Raw genomic sequence first — 18,033 nt, forward strand, 5'->3', positions numbered from 1 at the left:
ATTCGACTAGTACGGTTTTCGTCTCGCTACAATGTCGGAAGTCATCACACGCACATCCTGGTGCCCATCCTGTCGAGCTGATCTGTGCATGTTGGTAGGCCTGCTGCGGCTGCATACATGTTCTAGTTGGGCGCAACTCTTTAATGTGCTATTCTATCAAAACGACGGTTGTTGATGTGCACGGCTACGTTTCTGGTACATTTGAGCATGCGGTAGGAACCAATCTACCTTGTGTTATTAGGGCTCTGACACAATACTAGTTGTGGATTTAAAATGCCCACTCGTGTATGTCATCCTGGAGCCAGGCCGAGAGGGAAAGAAAGACAGCGAGAAAGACAGAGAGAGGGGAAGTATTTTAACATTTTGCGGTAAAGCATGTCTCAGTACCCCACCTCTGCTCTCCTCCCCTGAGCTCAGTTAGTTCCCGCTCCAAAGCTCTGCACTGCATCATACAGCAGTTATGTCGACGCCTGTTTCCTGTAGCGTTCGTTAACGGATAATATCAAGGTGATCTGTACTTAGCAAGTAGGAAAATACCAGTTGGGTAGAAATGGCATGAACAAGACTGACGCTCTTACTCTGCTCCGAGTGCACAACTGTGAGCGTGTACGTCCAACGGTGTGTCTATCGGTGTTCAGAGAGATTCATTCTAAATCAATATTACTAAGGCCTAGAGATGAAAGACATCCGCATAGCTGGTGTTTTGGCTGTGTCGGAGGTGGAACTGTGTTGGAGCGTTTACAACTCGGCTGAGCAGCTGCTCTTGCACGACTGTCATGAATCCGCACCTGCCTCACTCACATTGGAAGTTCAGAACGAGAAAGTGTAGGCTGTGTCGATATAATGACGCTCAAGTAGGAAAATCACTCGACTAAATCATGAGGATTTCTATCATTCCCATGGAGGTGTAGATTACAGCTCACATTCTAGTGTTTGAACTTGTATACAAGGCTGCATGGGATTTCTGTTGTGACTCTGTGCAGCCAACGGCAATGTCTGCTTACGATAGAACGTTCCACTGCTGACACTGCCAAAACAACGCTATGCAATTTTCAGCTAAAGCGAATCTGGTTGAATACAGCCCTTAATTAATACATTGTAGCCCAGAGGAGAAACTGATATCTCAGTGATTCCTAAAAGATGGGACAATCCCAAACTTTATTTTCACAAATCAATTTTTCTTCATATTAAACATTTTAAATATATATTTTGAGAGCATCAGCTATCACACCATGTAACGGAAAAACCTCATAATTCTTAGTTGCATTTCATGAAATGCAACTAACTTGATTTAGGTCAACTCTGTCAGACACCATAAACGGCATTTCCTTTTTTTTGTTGATTGAAGTGTTTAAAAGCATTGATTGTTTAATTTTAACATGGGACAATTCAAGTATATATTTACACGTCTCCAAAGTTCGAGAGAGAGAGACTGAGAGCTATGTCATGCTCCAGGGATCAATTTTGTTAGCATTTTGGCATGTTTTTCTAGTTTCAGAACATGAAGCAACATTTGTAAAGCAAACATTATCCCTTCGATCTAGCACAGGACATATGTCAATAGTTTAAGCATGTGTTGCAGAACAGTGATGAACAACAAAACAAATCTGAATATTTGACAAAAAGATCTCAAGGTGGATGCGGTCAGTGACGGGGTTGATAAGCCACTGACAGTTAACATATGCTCAAAACGGACATATGTTTGCCTCTAAAATAATATCGAACCATTCTATCAGAACTTTCCGCACTCTTGGCGGAGTTGACGTTAGACAAAAATCTGAAGGAGTTTATGTTTTATGGAATTGCGGTGTTAAGTTCCCCAGCAAGAAAAACTGAAAATGTCGCTCGCTTTGAATAAAAATCCATGTTCTATCTTAAAATAAAAATCCACTCCAAAACTGTAATTAGGTATTTTTTCCATTAGTCCACCGTTGATACAGTGCCAAAATATTTTCTTGCATTTCAGCAGTCAAGTTGTCAAGATATTGGACTTTCAAGAAGCAAAGTGATGAGTCATGATGATGTGACAAGGTTTTGAGTGATTTCCTTTCATCCAGAGTTGATCGTTTATGGTTGTGACCATGGTGATTTCAATATTGTTTGTTTAAATCTATCAAAAGAAATGTGTATATATATATATTTGTATATATATACATACATTTGTGTATATATATATATACATTTGTGTATATATATATATACATTTGTGTATATATATATATACATTTGTGTATATATATATATACATTTGTGTATATATATATATATATATACATTTGTGTATATATATATATATATACATTTGTGTATATATATATATATATACATTTGTGTATATATATATATATATATATATACATTTGTGTATATATATATATATATATATACATTTGTGTATATATATATATATACATTTGTGTATATATATATATATATACATTTGTGTATATATATATATATATATACATTTGTGTGTGTGTATATATATATGTACATTTGTGTGTGTGTATATATATATATACATTTGTGTGTGTGTATATATACATTTGTGTATATATATATACATTTGTGTATATATATATACATTTGTGTATATATATATATACATTTGTGTATATATATATATATATACATTTGTGTATATATATATATATATACATTTGTGTATATATATATATACATTTGTGTATATATATATATACATTTGTGTATATATATATATACATTTGTGTATATATATATATACATTTGTGTATATATATATATACATTTGTGTATATATATATATATACATATATATCATATCATACATATATATCCTCTGCTCTCATCCTTCTAGACCTATCGGCTGCCTTCGATACTGTGAACCATCAGATACTCCTCTCCACCCTCTCCGAGTTGGGCATCTCCGGCGTGGCCCACGCTTGGATTGCGTCCTACCTGACAGGTCGCTCCTACCAGGTGGCGTGGCGAGAATCTGTCTCCTCACCATGCGCTCTCACCACTGGTGTCCCCCAGGGCTCTGTTCTAGGCCCTCTCCTATTCTCGCTATACACCAAGTCACTTGGCTCTGTCATAACCTCACATGGTCTCTCCTATCATTGCTATGCAGACGACACACAATTAATCTTCTCCTTTCCCCCTTCTGATGACCAGGTGGCGAATCGCATCTCTGCATGTCTGGCAGGCATATCAGTGTGGATGACGGATCACCACCTCAAGCTGAACTTCGGCAAGACGGAGCTGCTCTTCCTCCCGGGGAAGGACTGCCCATTCCATGATCTCGCCATCACGGTTGACAACTCCATTGTGTCCTCCTCCCAGAGCGCTAAGAACCTTGGCGTGATCCTGGACAACACCCTGTCGTTCTCAACTAACATCAAGGCGGTGGCCCGTTCCTGTAGGTTCATGCTCTACAACATCCGCAGAGTACGACCCTGCCTCACACAGGAAGCGGCACAGGTCCTAATCCAGGCACTTGTCATCTCCCGTCTGGATTACTGCAACTCGCTGTTGGCCGGGCTCCCTGCCTGTGCCATTAAACCCCTACAACTCATCCAGAACGCCGCAGCCCGTCTGGTGTTCAACCTTCCCAAGTTCTCTCACGTCACCCCGCTCCTCCGCTCTCTCCACTGGCTTCCAGTTGAAGCTCGCATCCGCTACAAGACCATGGTGCTTTACGGAGCTGTGAGGGGAACGGCACCTCAGTACCTCCAGGCTCTGATCAGGCCCTACACCCAAATAAGGGCACTGCGTTCATCCACCTCTGGCCTGCTCGCCTCCCTACCATTGAGGAAGTACAGTTCCCGCTCAGCCCAGTCAAAACTGTTCGCTGCTCTGGCTCCCCAATGGTGGAACAAACTCCCTCACGACGCCAGGACAGCGGAGTCAATCACCACCTTCCGGAGACACCTGAAACCCCACCTCTTTAAGGAATACCTAGGATAGGATAAAGTAATCCTTCTCACCCCCCCCTTAAAATATGTAGATGCACTATTGTAAAGTGGCTGTTCCACTGGATGTCATAAGGTGAATGCACCAATTTGTAAGTCGCTCTGGATAAGAGCGTCTGCTAAATGACTTAAATGTAAAAAAAATGTAAATATATATACATTTGTGTGTATATATATATATATACACAAATGTATATATATATACACAAATGTATATATATATACACAAATGTATATATATATACACAAATGTATAAATGTATATATATATATATACATTTGTGTATATATATTTGTGTGTGTGTATATGTATCCATGTTATACTATATTTAGTTTGAGCTGGAGAAATATGGTCATGGGCAGGTAATTTATTCTTAAACATTACTGTTGCATAGTACAGTGCCTTAAGCTGAAGCCTTTCCATCACAAGTTCACTTCAACAAAATAGTTGTCAACAACAGCAACGAAACATTTTGTTATGAAGTCTTTAATCAACATGGCTGTACGTTCCTTGGACCTAAACAGGGAGATATCAGCCCATTTATTATAAACTCTGTAGGAGAAGATGGATGGGTGCACAGAGGTGAGCGCTGGCTTTGGTCTCTCTCTGAGATATCAGAAAAGCCTGGAATCTCTCATGAGTTATTTAAAAGAGCCGGACTAGAATATTCCCGGCAAGAGGAAGCCGTGGTAAATCAATAGAATGGCCTTGATGCATTAAGTGGAATTTCAGCCCCATCCATTTTCCCTTCACTGACATTATTTATTTCACTTTCACGTCAGCTTGGTTTATGTGTGTTGTTCCATGGATGAATAATGTCACAATGACATCCAGCACTGTACATTTAGTATAAAGTTGTTTCTGTAGGAGCTTATCAAAGATTCTTACAGGCTTCAAAGCTTAAACTTGAAAAATTAGAACTATAGGCTACATTTAAAAAAAAAAAATGTTACCCCTTTTTCTCCCCAATTTCGTGGTATCCAATTGGTAGTTTATGGTCTTGTCCCATCGTTGCAACTCCCTTATGGACTCAGGAGAGGCGAAGGTCGAGGTCAAGCCGCACTGCTTCTTGACACAATGCCAGGTTAACCCGGGAGCCAGCCGCACCAATGTGTTGGAGGAAACACCGCACACCTGGCAACTGGGTCAGCGTGCATGCAGTCAGTTGCTAGAGAACGATTGGCTGGCCGGCCCAACGCCCCCCTAACGACACTGGGCCAAATGTGCGCCGCCTAATGGGTCTCCCGGTCACGGCCAGGTGTGACACAGCCTGGAATTGAACCAGGATCTGTAGTGACACAGCCAGCACTGTGATAAAGTGCCTTAGACTGCTGCGCCACTCTGGACGCCCTTATAGGCTACATTTCTGTTGAATTTGTGACACTTGAGCGTAACCAAGCCATCACTTCTCCAGGGGCGCAATATTTTATGTGTGGGAGCGTTTCAGGAAAGACAACTCAATCAAGCTAAGTGCATATTCTATAGTCATAGCTGATGTAAAATGTCCTACATGGCAGTAGCTAATTTTAATCTGCCGGGAATAAGACTAAATGCCCATTCTGAGAGCAACACACACACACACACGGCATAGCAAGAGAGCAGGGAGGGTGCCGAGAAAGTAAGCCGTTTTCATAGTATCGGGCTACATTTACAGTAGCCCATCACACAATGACTTTGTAATGCAGAACAGAGTCAAAGTTTGCCTACTTGTTTCAGTAGGCTACACACTGTATGGGTCCTACATATAAGACGTACCAAAAATGTAGGCCTATCTGAAATGCAGCCATATACACAACTGACTGTCGTGTCGCACACAAGAAAGCACCAGGCGTTGAAGAAAACACCATTTATTCAGGACCATGGACAGAAGGCTACCTCCAGTCAGCGCAATGAAAGGAGGACTTTTAAAAAAAAAAGCACTTCCAATTTCAGCATCACCTCAGAGCGCAACAAATAGGCTACATTGGTCATTGTCACCATGCCTGTGGAATAATGTAAAACTGTATATCGATCAATAGCAATTAGACCCGCAAAAGCAAGCAATGACATTAAGAATCACAGATGCATCTAAAGTATGCATTGAAGTAAAAAGCAAAGGTTTAAACTATACGTTACATCTGCCAAACAACCAGTAGGCTTACATGAGGGAAAACCAATGAAATAACCCTTCTGGCACAGCAGATAGGGCCATAAAGGTTGTAGCTTACCATTTAGACAAGTTTTTTTGCCTCCTCCATGCTGTGTTGAACCTCTTGAGAAATCTCTGATTCCATTCTCCTTCCTGACGAAATATACTTGCCAGGTCTAGTTCAAATGCCAGCTGGACCAGCTGGGCTTTCCGTTGATGTAACATCACTCAGTAAGCTCTTTAGAGTGGAGAAGGAATTTTCACACACTGCTGTCGATGTCCCAAATGTTAATCCAAACCCATATTTCAGTGCCAACAGCACAGTCGGCATTGATGACAAAGGCCTGCCGACTCTTTTAAAGACCACTGAGTGGGATCCATTTGTTGTTGCTGGCTGTGGTTGCGATTTCACTTTGCAAGAGTCCAAACAATCTGTTTCCACTGGTTCAGTTTTGGTTTGATCAAACAGGTCCGTCAGGTGCAAGTTACTAGTGGCTGGGGAAACGGCGGTGTAGGTGCTTGTCGTGATGTTACCCTTGTGCAGCTGGTGCTTGGCCCTGGCTCTCCTCCATGTTGTTGGTCAGCAGGCAGTATGCGCGATGGACGGGTATTACATTTGCTGCAAGGTTCCTCAACCTCGGCCCAGCGGGTAGGCCCAGTGGGTAGGCCCAGTGGGCTGCTTGGTAAGCTTGGCATCGACATGGTGGTCCTCCGTTTTTATGCTCTTGGCAGTGCCTAGCCATTTTCAAAAATCCACGCTGATTAGCCAACTATAAATATTCAGCTCACTGCTACCAAAACTTAATGAAGCTAGTAGCTACTAGCTAGCCTATTAAAACGGTCAATTTGACTCTGCCCTGGGTGGAATCCAATGAGTTTCCTAAATGAAGGTAATGAAGATGGTACCTTATGACAATGAATGGCTAGGTGCATTTTGGGATTTTAACTACTAAACATTACATTATTACATCCCCCTCAGATCATGAGCCCGTACCCAGCATAGCCTCTATCCCGGGTCTGTGCTATTGGCAGGCCCGACAACCCTGCATTGGCAAAATTCATAAACCATTTGTTATGTTTATGGGGAAACAAAACTGGGGGGTATGTCTGGGGGTCCATGCCATGTCCGGCTTTGCCACCCCCCGTACTTTGCCAACCCATAGAGGCGGCTCTGTCTCTCGTTTCGTCTCTCCATCTCCCTGTTGAGCACAACACATCCTCACTTCCGACTTCTAATTTCTGACCGCATCTCTGAAACTTATCACCACTGACAATTGTAGACTATCTGCTCATTTACCCACATACCTTCATGTCTTCCTGTACATTTCCCTGCGGCAACGTTCATTCAACCTCAAGTGCATATTGAGAGAGTTATTACAAGACAAAATGCAAAGATGGGATGATAAATATTAACACGGAGTGTAGGGCAGGTCAGTTTATAAAGGATATTCGCTTCCCATTCCCAGTTGAATTGTGACTGTGATACACATATTTCCCTCCTCTATTAATTAATAGGCAGATGCCGTCCAAGTCATGTAATCTCCGGATGTGATTTACTTCTGGTACGGAGATGACGTTAGAGACGACCTGACCCGTGATGAATCATTTTAGAGTTTTCACTGATGGTTTCAGTCCAGTTTGACATGTGTATCACATTTCTACGCCAACAGGAATAGCCCATTAGTCACATCTAAAGATAATTTTGCTCTATTGTGTTATTGACTCACATTGCCTGTGTGTCTCTTTGTGGTCTCTTGTGGAGGAAACGACCATTGTGATCAGCCTGACTGCCTGTCAAGTTGTAAGTTTCAGTCTGAACGATCCATCTAGTGGTTGCTGGGGAGTTGGTGTGTTTGAGAAGTGTCTACCCCCCCTGAAGTAATTACTTCTCTAATGCACGTGTATGCTGAAGGAAACTCCCTCCTCCCCTAAACATCACTCTTCTCTTCCCCTCTCGTGTCTGACTTGTTCTCTCTCCGTGTCTCTCGTGCATTGGCTGTCTGTCTGACATCTTGACTTCAGTGAGTGGACTGACTGCTAATGGTTGGCATTTCCCCATCACAGAGGAGAGGACGTGTACTGGGTTGAAAACCATCAGTCTGTCGGTTGTCTTCTCTCATCAGAGTGCTTCTAACCGGAGTGGACGCAGCTCTCTTCCTGTCGTCATGTGGGACTCTGGTCTGGCAGTAACTCAGAGGTCCTGAAGCCTCCCCTCAGGCTGTCTGAATGGACATCTCCTGTGCCTGAGGGTTACTGAAGGAGACAGAAGTTCTTGACCCACTTTGGAGAACCATTGTCGACAACAAGCTGAGTCCCACAACTGACAGGTGAGGTCTTGATGATAGCGCTTTTGTCAACTTTTTCCTTTCGGATGGAGAGCAGACATTCTCTGGAAGTTAGTACACAGAGTATCACTGTATGTTTTAGAAGATAAGACATACACATATTGTCTCAAATTGATTGAGAGTCCTTGAGGTCTCTTCAGAGATGCACGTCTATGCCCCCCCCCCCAACACACAATATCCCCTGTTGCTCTGGCCCCAGGATGACAGTGGTAAAAGGAAACCTGTAGCTGTGTGAGTCAGTCTTACTAAATGATTAGACTAGTGACTGATTCAACGTTCGAAAACATGCAAATTGCTCCCACAGGTGCTTAAAGGGCAAACCAGAGGGTTGATTCTGAGAACTGTGGAGGACTGTCTGCTGATTGAGAACAAAAGTGGACATTTTCAAGGATGTAAACGAGTTACGCTTTGGGACCGTTGGGACACGAGACTGTGACCTGGGAGATCTTTCGTCTAGCTGTCACTGTACGTCTGAGTCCCATCCCTGTGCGTTTGGCTAAAAGAACATTAATATACTACTGGACAGATGTAATGGAGTGAAATCCACAATAGAAGCGGTCTAGAGAGGGCTAGTCAGGATGGCTTCAGTGGGTAGATATTACATGTAGTGTCAGTCAAATGGACTCTTCTAATTGCTAAGCCTGGTTCATTTGACGTTAAGAGAATACGGACAACACGAGGACTAAACGAAACCCACAATCTCAGGGAGTTAACCAAGATGGTGTGCAAATCTGACAGACAGAGAATCCTGTAGGAGAGAACGCAAGGCAAGTAGCATGTAGAGTTGCAGACTTATGAAGGGTAGCCTGCTACACAAATATTCATGATGTTTTATTAATCAGACAGGACAGATAGCTTAACAAGTGCATTCTTCAAGTCAAACATGAGATGACAAAACTTGCCTGGGAAAGTAGACCTACGGTGTTCTCCAGTAATGTACTGGAATGTACAGTTGAAGTCTGAAGTTTACATACACCTTAGCCAAATACATTTAAACTCAGTTTTTCACAATTAATGACATTTAATCAGAGTAAAAATCCTGTCTTAGGTCAGTTAGGATCAGCACTTTATTTTAAGAATGTGAAACGTCAGAATAATAGTAGAGAATTATTTATTTAAACTTTTATTACTTTCATCACATTCCCAGTGGGTCAGAAGTTAACATACAGTCAATTAGTATTTGGTAGCATTGCCTTTAAATTGTTTATCTTGTGTCAAATATTTTGGGTAACCTTCCACAAGCTTGGGTGAATTACGGCCCATTCCTCCTAACAGAGCTGGTGTAACTGAGTCAGGTTTGTGGGCCTCCTTGCCCGCACATGTTTTTTCAGTTCTGCCCACAAATTTTCTATAGGATTGATGCTGGGGCTTTGTGATGGCCACTCCAATACCTTGACTTTGTTGTCCTTGAGACATTTTTCCACAAGTTTGGAAGTATGTTTGGGGTCATTGTTCATTTGGAAGACCCATTTGCGACCAAGCTTTAACTTCCTGACTGATGTCTTGAGATGTTGCTTCAATATATCCACATAATTTTATTTTCTTTATACTTGCTTACTACTGTTTGTACAGATAAATGTAGTAACTTCAGGCGTTTGGAAATTGCTCCCAAGGATGAACCAGACTCATGGAGGTCTACAATTAATTTTTCTGAGGTCTTGGCTGATTTTCTTTTGATTTTCCCATGATGTCAAGCAAAGAGCCACTGAGATTGAAGGTATGGCCTTGAAATACATCCACAGGTACACCTCCAATTGACTCAAATGGAGTCAATTAGCCTATCAGAGGCTTCTAAAGCCATTACATAATTTTCTGTAACTTTCCAAGCTGTTTAAAGGCACAGTCAAGTGTATGTAATCTTCTGACCGACTGGAATTGTGATATAGTGAATTATAAGTGAAGTAATCTGTATGTAAACAATTGTTGGAAAAAAAGACTTACTTCAAGCACACAATAGATGTCCTAACCGGGTTGCCAAAACTTAACTTTGTTAAAAATATATTTGTCAAGTGGTTGAAAAATGAGTTATGGCTCCAAACTAAGTGTATGTAAATGTCCGACTTTTCTGTAAGCACATTCGTTTAAAAAAAAAAAAGTCTAAACAGAGTTGGGTTTTTTTTTAAAGAAAGAGGAAATGAGTCTGTGTTAGAGCAAAGGGTAACCACAATAGCGCACTTATCAAGAACGCACCCACAGTGGTCACATAGATACAGCATTATATATGTGGTGCCGTGTCAGCATTTGGAAAGATTTTCAGCAGTTCTGAATTTATTTTTGGTTAAGAGTCAACGGAACATTAGTAATCTACACCAGACCGTTCTTTATTTCCTTGTTACTAAGAGGGGCTTGTTACGAAGAGGGGAATACCACGGTTACTCACAACTCAAGCTATCGGTATGCCACCGACACCTACATTCAGCCTTTTCACTTTTTCTGATGAACGTTGTCACGGGCGCAAAATGTTCAACTAACGCTAAGATTATTCCATCAATGTCTCTGAAAGTGAAAGATCTTTCTAAATTCCACAGTGATTAATGGAGGCCAAATGGCCTAACTAGTCAGTAGATTGCACCAGCATAGCAGAATGCTCTGATTAATGATTAGCACGTTATGGTCCGTCATCTTTCAACAAACCAAAGTACAGTGTTCAGGTTGCCCAATTCACCGTGGTAATAATACAAAGGAAAGTGTGCAGGTCGTCACATAGTCAACGCTCATTCTTATTGGCTGCAAAATGCCTACCTTAGGTAGTCTATTTGCCGTCATCCACATGGTGAGAACTTAGATTAATGACAGATCTGTGGATCAACCATAGAATTACCCTTTAAGATCCCTGTCATGAGCATTAACCCACGGAATAGGAACGAGTGCTTGATCAGTCTGGATTACATACTAATTATATACCTTAGAGTACATTTACATCACATGCCAATTCATGCCAATGTATTATCATCCACTTATACCATTAAGGGCCTTCTGTTTCTGCACACTGACAACCAACAAAGCCTGAGTGTGGGATGAGGATGGAAACATAGCAACATCATCTTCTCAGCCCCATCATTTTAATTAAACTTTTTTTTTAAACAATTTCCTGTTTTATCTTTCAGAAATGGGCTTTTCTCCAATTCGAGCCAATCAACACATTTTCAGTGCAATAATTCAAAAAGAAGACTTTGTATTAGTCCATCAGAGAGCTGAGAAGGTAATTATGCGATTGTCCTACTAATCATCTCAGAAAACACACGTTGGTGTATGTGGTATCGAAAGGAACATAGATGTCCATCTTATGAACGGCTGCCACGTTTCCCAGAACCTAATTTGGGATTAACATTAAAACAGTGATGTTTGTTTCATGTGATCGTCAGACTTACATGTCTGTTTCAGGAGCAAGCGAGCACAGAAACGTACATCTGATTATCAGTGTGTAGTACCAGTCCGAAAATGTCATCACCAATTGATTGATAAAGGGACATATTTTCTTTCCGCTATGACCGTAGCACCCCTGTGACCTTATTTAGAACTATGTCCTTCCTTGCATTTCACTAAAGTATTTAAATAAGCATTAAAGCTACGTACTGTCCTGCTGTCCGTCTTATTACCTCCAAAATATCTGGTTAATCCAATCCCAGGGCCTGGCTCGGGCACATTGAACGTCACGATGAAGTGCAAATGCTCTCCCGCGAATCACAACCTGTGCCGTGGCAGATAGTCAGCCAGTTTGAAACCGTGCAGAACAATAACCATGGAAAATGTTGATGCAATTTACTGGACAGCGGCATTAACATAAGGTCATTTAAAGCCGTTAGGAGGAGGGAGCCAATGACAGTGACTGCTATCATACACAGAGGGGGTCAGACAATATAGAAGGTCACAAATCCTGAAATTGGTGAGGCTTTTCACACAAAGTATTTAAAAGTGGAGAGATGGTTTCACAGGCAATTTGGAGTTAGCCAGTTCCACTGCAATAAGGCTCAAATCAATATTTGTGAGACCATGACTAAACCTCAGAGGCCCACTCATATTTTCCATCCAGAGCCCATTATCAAGCTCAAATAGTATGTTACATTTCTGACTGTGTCAGAGTGGATAGCCAAAGGGTTTTTATCTTTTTCACACAATTTTGTCAATGAAATGGGTTGGAGCAAAGTGTGATGAGCTGGATACTGGGATATAAAAAAAAAAAAAAAACGATTGTGAGTAATGATTGTGAGTAAGAGGATGCCATCTTTTGAGGGATGAGTTCAACTCATGTGTGCTATATATATGCTATATATTCAGACCCCTTCACTTTTTCCACATCGTGTTATGTTACAGACTTATTCTAAAATGGATTTAAATGTTTTTTCCTCATCAATCTACACACAATACCCCATAATGACAAAGTGAAAACAGGTTTTTAGAAATGTTTGCAAAAGAAACAGAAATAACTTACTTACATAAGTATTCAGACCCTTTGCTATGAGAGTCAAAATTGAGCTTAGCTGCATTCTGTGTCCATTGATCATCCTTGAGATGTTTCTACAACTTGATTGGAGTCCACTTGTGGTAAATTCAATTGATTGGACATGATTTGGAAAGGCACACACCTGTCTATATAAAAGGTTCTACAGTTGACAGTGCACATCAGAGCAAAAACCAAGCCATGAGGTCGAAGGCATTGTCCTTAGAGGATTGTGTCGAGGCACAGATCTGGGGAAGGGTACCAAAAAATACCAGCAGCATTGAAGGTCCCCAAGAACACATTGGCCTCCATAATTCTTAAATGGAAGAATTTTGGAACCACCAAGACTCTTCATAGAGCTGGCATCCTGGCCAAATTGAGCAACCAGTGGAGAAGGGCCTTGGTCAGAGATGTGACCAAAAACCCATTGGTCACTGTGACAAAGCTCCAGAGTTCCTCTGTGGAGATGGGAGAACCTTCCAAAAGGACAACCATCTCTGCTGCACTCCACCAAACAGGCCTTTATAGTAGAGTGGCCAGACGGAAGCCACTCTTTAGTAAAAGACACATGACAGCCCACTTGGAGTTTACCAAAAGATACCTAAAGGGCTCTCAGTCCATGAGAAAGAAGAATCTCTGGTCTGATGAAACCAAGATTGAACTCTGGCCTGAATGCCAAGCGAGACGCCTGGAGGAAACCAGGCAACGCTCATCACCTGGCCAATACCATCCCTACGGTGAAGCATGCTGTGGGGATGTGGGAAACTAGTCAGGATCGAGGGAAAGACGAACGGAGCAAAGTACAGAGAGATCCTTGATGAAAACCTGCTCCGGAGCGCACAGGATCGCAGACTGGGGGGAAAGTTCAACATTCTCTGAATGTCCTTGAGTGGCCCAGTCAGTGCCCGGACTTGAACTCGATCAAACATTTCTGGCGAGACTGGAAAATAGCTGTGCTGCGATATTACCCATCCATCCTGGCAGGGCTTGAGAAGATCTGCAGAGAAGAATAGGCGAAACTCCCCTAATACAGGTGCGCCAAGCTTGTAGCGTCATACCCAAAAAAGACTCAAGGCTGTTATCGCTGCCGAAGGTGCTTCAACAAAGTACTGAGAAAGGCTCTGAATACTGTAAATGTGATATTTAAAAACTAAAAGCTTTTGCTTTGTCATTATGTGGTATTGTGTGCAGTGATTGCACTTTATGGGCTCTATTCAATCTGTAAAGCTGAAGTGTTACAGATTCCGCGATAGAAATGTGAAGGTCATTTCCGAATGAGCCGACATATGCAGTGTTTACTGTGAATGCAGTCTCCTGCCAAAATGTTAAATTTCAATCAAGCTTTAAAGCTGAACTTCCGCAATGCGGATTGAGTAGAGCCCTATGTGAGTAACTTTCTACTAAATGAGACTACAGGAAGATCTATGGAAAGACAGACTAGTCTCATTTATGACTCAAGACTGTGTGTAAATACAACTTTCCTGGTTAAATAAATGTTTTTTTTTAAATGGCAAAGACTACAAAAACCTGATTTTGTAACACAGGTGATAATCAAGCTTTTCTGATCAAGAACACATTATGCCTGTGCCCAAGAACACGAAGGTAACCTGCCTAAATTGCTACGGGTCAGTAGTCCTCACATCTGGAGCCATGAAGTGCTTTGAAAGGCTGATCATGGCTCACATTAACACCATTATCCCAGAAACCCTAGACCCACTCCAATTTGCATACCGCCTAAACAGATCCACAGATGACGCAATCTCTAATGCACTCCACACTGCCATTTCCCACCTGGACAAAAGGAACACCTATGTGAGAATGCTATTCATTGACTACAGCTTAGCGTTCAACACCATAGTGTTCCCTCAAAGCTAAAAAAATAAGCTAAGGACCCTGGGAGTAAACACCTCCCTCTGCAGCTGGATCCTGGACTTCTGGACCGGCCGCCCCCAGGTGGTAAGGGTAGGTAACAACACATCCGCCACGCTGATCCTTAAAACAGGGGCCCCTCAGGGGTGCGTGCTCAGTCCCCTCCTATACTCCCTGTTCACTCTTGACTGCACCGCCAGGCACGACTCCAACACCATCATTAAATTTGCCGGTGACACAACAGTGTTAGGCCTGATCACCGACAACGAATAGACCGCCTATAGAGGGGAGGTCAGAGACCTGGCCGTGTGGTGCCAGGACAACCTCTCCCTCAAAATGGTCAAGACAAAGGAGATGATTGTGGACTACAGGAAAAAGAGGGCCGAGCATGCCCCCATTCTTATAGACGGGGCTGCAGTGGAGCAGGTTGAGAGCTTCTAGTTCCTTGGTGTCCACATCACCAGCAAACTAACATGTTCCAAGCACACCAAGACTGTTGTGAAGAGGGCACGGCAAAACCCATTTCCCCTCAGGAGACTGAAAAGATTTAGCATGGGTCCTCATCCTCATAAGGTTCTACAGCTGCACCATTGAGAGCATCCTGACGGGTTGCATCACTGCCTGGTATGGCAACTGCTCGGCCTCCGACCGCAAGTCACTACAGAGGATAATGTGAATGGGCCAGTACATCACTGGGGCCAAGCTTCCTGCCATCCAGGACCTCTATACCAGGCGGTGTCAGAGGAAGGCCCTAAAAATGGTCAAAAACTCCAGCCGCCCTAGTCATAGACTGTTCTCTCTGCTACCACACGTCAAGTGGTACCGGAGCATCAAGTCTAGGTCCAAGAGGCTTCTAAACACCTTCTACCCCCAAGCCATGAGACACCTAATCAAATGGCTACCCAGACTATTTGCATTGCCCCTGCCCGCCTCTTTTACACCACTGCTAATCTCTGTTGTTACCATCTATGCATAGTCCCTTTAATAACTCTACCAACATGTACATATTACCTCAACTAACCGGTGCCTCCCGACATTGAAACAGTACCGGTACCCCCCCTGTATATACCTCGCTATTGTTATTTTACTGCTGCTCTTTAATTAATTGTTACTTTTATTTCTTATTCTTATCCATATTTTAAAAAACTGCATTGTTGGTTAGGGGCTCGTAAGTAAGCATTTCACTGTAAGGTCTACACCTGTTGTATTCAGCACATTTGATTTATTTTGATTTGTTTGTGTTTTCAGGAACTACTCCAGTTTGGACCTGAACAAAGATAGAGAAACAGATGGATAAAACAAACTTCAACTTGACTTGCGTGACCATCTCTAATAGCCCTATCAGTGACTTCCTGATGGGCATCTATATCCTGGCCTTTATCCTGGGCTTGGCCTTTAACCTATTGACCCTTGGCCCCATCGTCCAGCAGGTCCGCAGCCAGAACACCCTGGGGATATTCCTGCTCAACCTGTCCCTGTCTGACCTACTCTATATCCTTACCATGCCTCTCTGGATAAACTACTACCACCGGGACCACCACTGGAGCCTGGGCAGCCTCTCCTGCAGCGTGGCCGGCTTCTTCTACTACTCCAACATGTACCTTAGCATCTACCTGCTGTGCTGCATCTCTGTGGACCGCTGCCTGGCCGTCACCTACCCCCTGAGGACCAAGGCCTTCCGCAGCGCGCGCTACGCCTGGGTGCTTTGTCTGGTCATGTGCGTGACTGTCATGTCCGGACACGGCCTGGTGCTGTTCAAGGACAACCTGCAGGACGCCCACGACGACACGCAGGACCGCTGCTACGAGACCTACCCCATGCCGCAGCCCGTGGCCCTGTTCAACCTGCTGCGGGTGGGCATCGGCTTCCTGCTGCCCCTGCTGGTGCTGGGGCTCTGTTACTGGAGAATCCTGGGCCAGGTGAAGCAGAGCGAGGGGCTGGGGGAGCAGGCTAAGAGGAAGGTACGGCTGCTCTCCTTCGGGGTGATCGGGATTTTCTCTGTGTGCTTCGCCCCCTACCACCTCCTCCTGCTGACCCGCTCCCTGGCCTACTACCACATGGACGAAAAGATGTACTGTCAGTTTGAGCAGAAAATGCACTTCCCTTTCTCGTGCACGCTGGCCCTGTCCAGCCTGAACAGTGTGGTGGACCCAGTGCTGTATGTGCTGGTCAGTAACGGGGTGAGGGAGGACATGAGACTGTGCTTCTGTGGGAACAGACAGGGTCAGAGGGAGAGAGAAAGTCCCCTCTCCACTGAACCATGGAACACACATATGATCTGATTACATACTGTGTGTTTGTGTGGAGGGTTGGGTAGGTTACTTTCTAAATGTAATCCATTACAGTTACTAGTTGCCTGTCCAAAATTGTAATTAGTAACGTAACTTTTGGATTACACAAACTCACTCTTAGTTACTTTTGGATTGCCTTCCCTTTAAGAGGCATTAGAAGAAGACAAAAAAGGATCCATTCAAAGCATTTGGTATGTCATCATAGTGGTCTCTGACTCACCCAGGTGGAACAAACTGATGCTTTTCCCAATGCTGAATTGAATGTCATTGAGAAAACAATGTTGTCATAAGGTGTCTGAATTTAAAAGTAGTCTAATCATGTTGTCGGTAATCTGATTACAATATCTTTGCTGGTAACATAACTGAATACAGTTACAGTTTTATTGTAATCAAATGACGTGTAACTGTGAGCGTGTGTGTTGTATTTACGGCCTTCGTCTATTGCAGTAAATCCCTTCCGTGCACATTGTAAAAAGGACGGCATGTTTGTTCTGTGTGACTTCAATAACATGTTCTTTCATATCAACCCACTTTCATGGACAATCAGTCAATCAGGTTGTCTTTTTAAAATGTTCAAAGAAAAGCCTTTGTGAAGTTTTTCTGAACATTCCGCTTGGTGATGAGGATGGGTATTGTGTTTCTGAATTGGAGCTTTCTATTAAAACGCCTGTCCTCATTGGTAAGGAAAATCCTTTCAAAGTCTGTCTGTTCTGGCTTTATGTTACAGGATTGCTCCGGTTGAAGGGCCCTCGACTCTCTTCAGGGCTGCCACAGGTTTTTATTGACATGTGCTTGGTTTACAAATGAACCTTATTGTTCTAATTTGCCTGTTTGTGGACTGACATGAATCAGAAGAACATTTGTCAATTATATATATATACACTGTATATCCCAAACTAAATCTACGTCATAAACAATACTGGCGTTGAAATCAAAGAAAATACAGTACTGGACATTGAAGACATGTCGTACAAATGTTCACCCAATAAACATAAAAGGAAGCTA

At 42.9% G+C, this 18,033-nt stretch overlaps 1 protein-coding gene across 4 annotated transcripts; it reads left to right on the forward strand.

Annotated features, from left to right (window-relative positions):
* Positions 1-5,006: 5,006 nt before the first annotated feature.
* LOC124006168 (G-protein coupled receptor 4-like) lies at positions 5,007-18,033 on the forward strand. 4 transcript variants are annotated; one of them, XM_046315992.1, is made up of 3 exons: positions 5,011-8,409; positions 11,535-11,629; positions 15,986-18,033. In XM_046315992.1, exon 3 carries the CDS (start codon positions 16,027-16,029, stop codon positions 17,017-17,019), a length of 993 nt encoding a protein of 330 aa, XP_046171948.1. In that variant the 5' UTR covers positions 5,011-8,409; positions 11,535-11,629; positions 15,986-16,026; the 3' UTR covers positions 17,020-18,033. The 4 variants fall into 4 exon arrangements, with proteins under 4 accessions (XP_046171949.1, XP_046171948.1, XP_046171946.1 ...); XM_046315990.1 differs by lacking the exon at positions 5,011-8,409 and adding an exon at positions 10,290-10,821; XM_046315993.1 differs by lacking the exon at positions 11,535-11,629 and having other exon boundaries at positions 5,007-8,409.

Source organism: Oncorhynchus gorbuscha, linkage group LG19 (assembly GCF_021184085.1).
Source record: "Oncorhynchus gorbuscha isolate QuinsamMale2020 ecotype Even-year linkage group LG19, OgorEven_v1.0, whole genome shotgun sequence".
NCBI lineage: Eukaryota > Metazoa > Chordata > Actinopteri > Salmoniformes > Salmonidae > Oncorhynchus > Oncorhynchus gorbuscha.

What these genes read in the sequence shown, in the direction of transcription:
- LOC124006168 (XM_046315993.1), top strand. Translation starts at nt 16,027, where the DNA reads ATGGATAAAACAAACTTCAACTTGACTTGCGTGACCATCTCTAATAGC.